This window comes from Trichinella spiralis (assembly GCF_000181795.1).
Source record: "Trichinella spiralis strain ISS 195 chromosome Unknown Scfld416, whole genome shotgun sequence".
Taxonomy (NCBI): Eukaryota; Metazoa; Nematoda; class Enoplea; order Trichinellida; family Trichinellidae; genus Trichinella; species Trichinella spiralis.
This window is the reverse complement of record NW_003527355.1, coordinates 1-1,553: the sequence shown is the minus strand read 5'-3', so window position 1 is coordinate 1,553 and position 1,553 is coordinate 1. Positions and strand designations below refer to the sequence as shown.

Below are 1,553 nucleotides of genomic sequence, written 5' to 3'. Positions count from 1 at the left end.
CATGCATAAATAAGTCACGGCATGCTGATAACAGGAGTTTAAAATGATCCCTCTTAATTGTTTAGAAAACAGTTTGTCCACTGCCAAATGTGCAAATTTATATTCATTGAAAAGTGCCGTTTTTATTTGTTCCCTTCAAGTAAGTATCGTGAGTGTAGAAAGTTTGCGCATGATGCATATGGAATCTTCATTGTGAGATTATCTTGAAATTTTTCTTGCATGCCCTTTTTTAGCACAACTAAATGATCACAATAGACTTGAATGCCATCATCGTTTCCTTTTCCTGATTGCAGCAAAGCTTTAAAATTGGTAAAATTCTCTACGCCCGAAGTTGCGTTTGAACAAAGCCAGCTTTGATGCGAATTGTGATATGACAGATCTCGTCCTGATTTCATTATGTTCGATTCCTTGCAGTTGCAGATTAATTTCATTAAACATGAAAAAAATAAGCCATATAGGCTATGTCACTTTTGAACTTTTCCAAGCTCTCTCAATGAAGGTTCTTTGTTATCAAAGAATTCCAAAATCGTTTCAAAAAGATCACAAAAACGACTTAAACAAGCACCTTTCAACAACCACCGGACTCCAGTGTGCATCAACAGGCGATTGAATTCTTCGTTATTCTGTTCGTACATCTGGCTGAATAATCTGCCATTGCAAGAAATGCTTCTGATTTTGCTTACTGTTGTAATGACGTATCCCAAAGAGCGATGCAAACGTTGAGTAAGTTGATATGTTATTTGTGAATCATGCAATGCACCACCAGTACACCCCGCACCAGTACAATTTTCCAGCGCTCTCTTGCAGCCGTCCACCGCCCCCAAGGGGGTGATATCGCCAACTTTGGAAATCACTGATACAAATGCTCATCACTGAATTAATTTCAACAGTTGAATCATTTTGTATAGTAAATAATTTTGCTAGGAAGTGTTTATACAGGGAAAAGGCAGATAAATCTGCAGTAGGAACCTGCTGATATGATGGACATATAATTAAAACTTCATTTATTTACTGTACTATGCACTGTGGATTAATGGTGAGAAGATAGAGCGCAATGAATAATAAGAAATCGAATCTCAGTTCACTTTAAAATATTTGCTGATAAAGTGTCTTGAACTGTTTATTAATGATGTGTTTATAAGAAATTCCCTCTAGCCTAGTGTGCAAGAATTTTTACAATGCCAAAAGAGTTCTATTATAAATGCTGCAATCCATTCATCAAAACCACAAAAAGCAATTTCATGAGCAGTTTTCCACATTCTGTGCAATTTCTTTGAAACGAGCAGAAATGCTGGCATCATCAATACATACTGCCATTGCAGGTTCCATTGCTTGACTTTTCTAAATAAATATTTTTTAAATAACTGCTTTGTAAAGAATATAAATTTACTTGATAAGGTTTGTCAACAGCACAGAATTTATTTCCTGTTTCAGTGACTAACCACTGAGAAACATCATTTTCAAGTGTACTTTGATCACCGTTTACAGATATAGGACTTGTTATTAATCTTATATTTCTCCCAGAGATTCTACAGTCACTTTTCAATTTGTTA

General features: G+C 35.4%; 2 protein-coding genes across 2 annotated transcripts; both read right to left on the bottom strand.

The window, feature by feature from the left end:
* Positions 1-122: 122 nt before the first annotated feature.
* Positions 123-431, bottom strand: Tsp_13789 (putative pullulanase). The gene has a single exon (XM_003370858.1). The coding sequence runs from the start codon at positions 429-431 to the stop codon at positions 123-125; it is 309 nt and encodes a 102-aa protein (XP_003370906.1).
* Positions 432-464: 33 nt separating this feature from the next.
* On the bottom strand, positions 465-988 carry Tsp_13788 (putative zinc finger protein). The gene is made up of 2 exons (XM_003370857.1): positions 970-988; positions 465-853 (listed from the first exon to the last, which is right to left on the bottom strand). The coding sequence occupies exons 1-2, from the start codon at positions 986-988 to the stop codon at positions 465-467; spliced, it is 408 nt and encodes a 135-aa protein (XP_003370905.1).
* Positions 989-1,553: the final 565 nt, after the last annotated feature.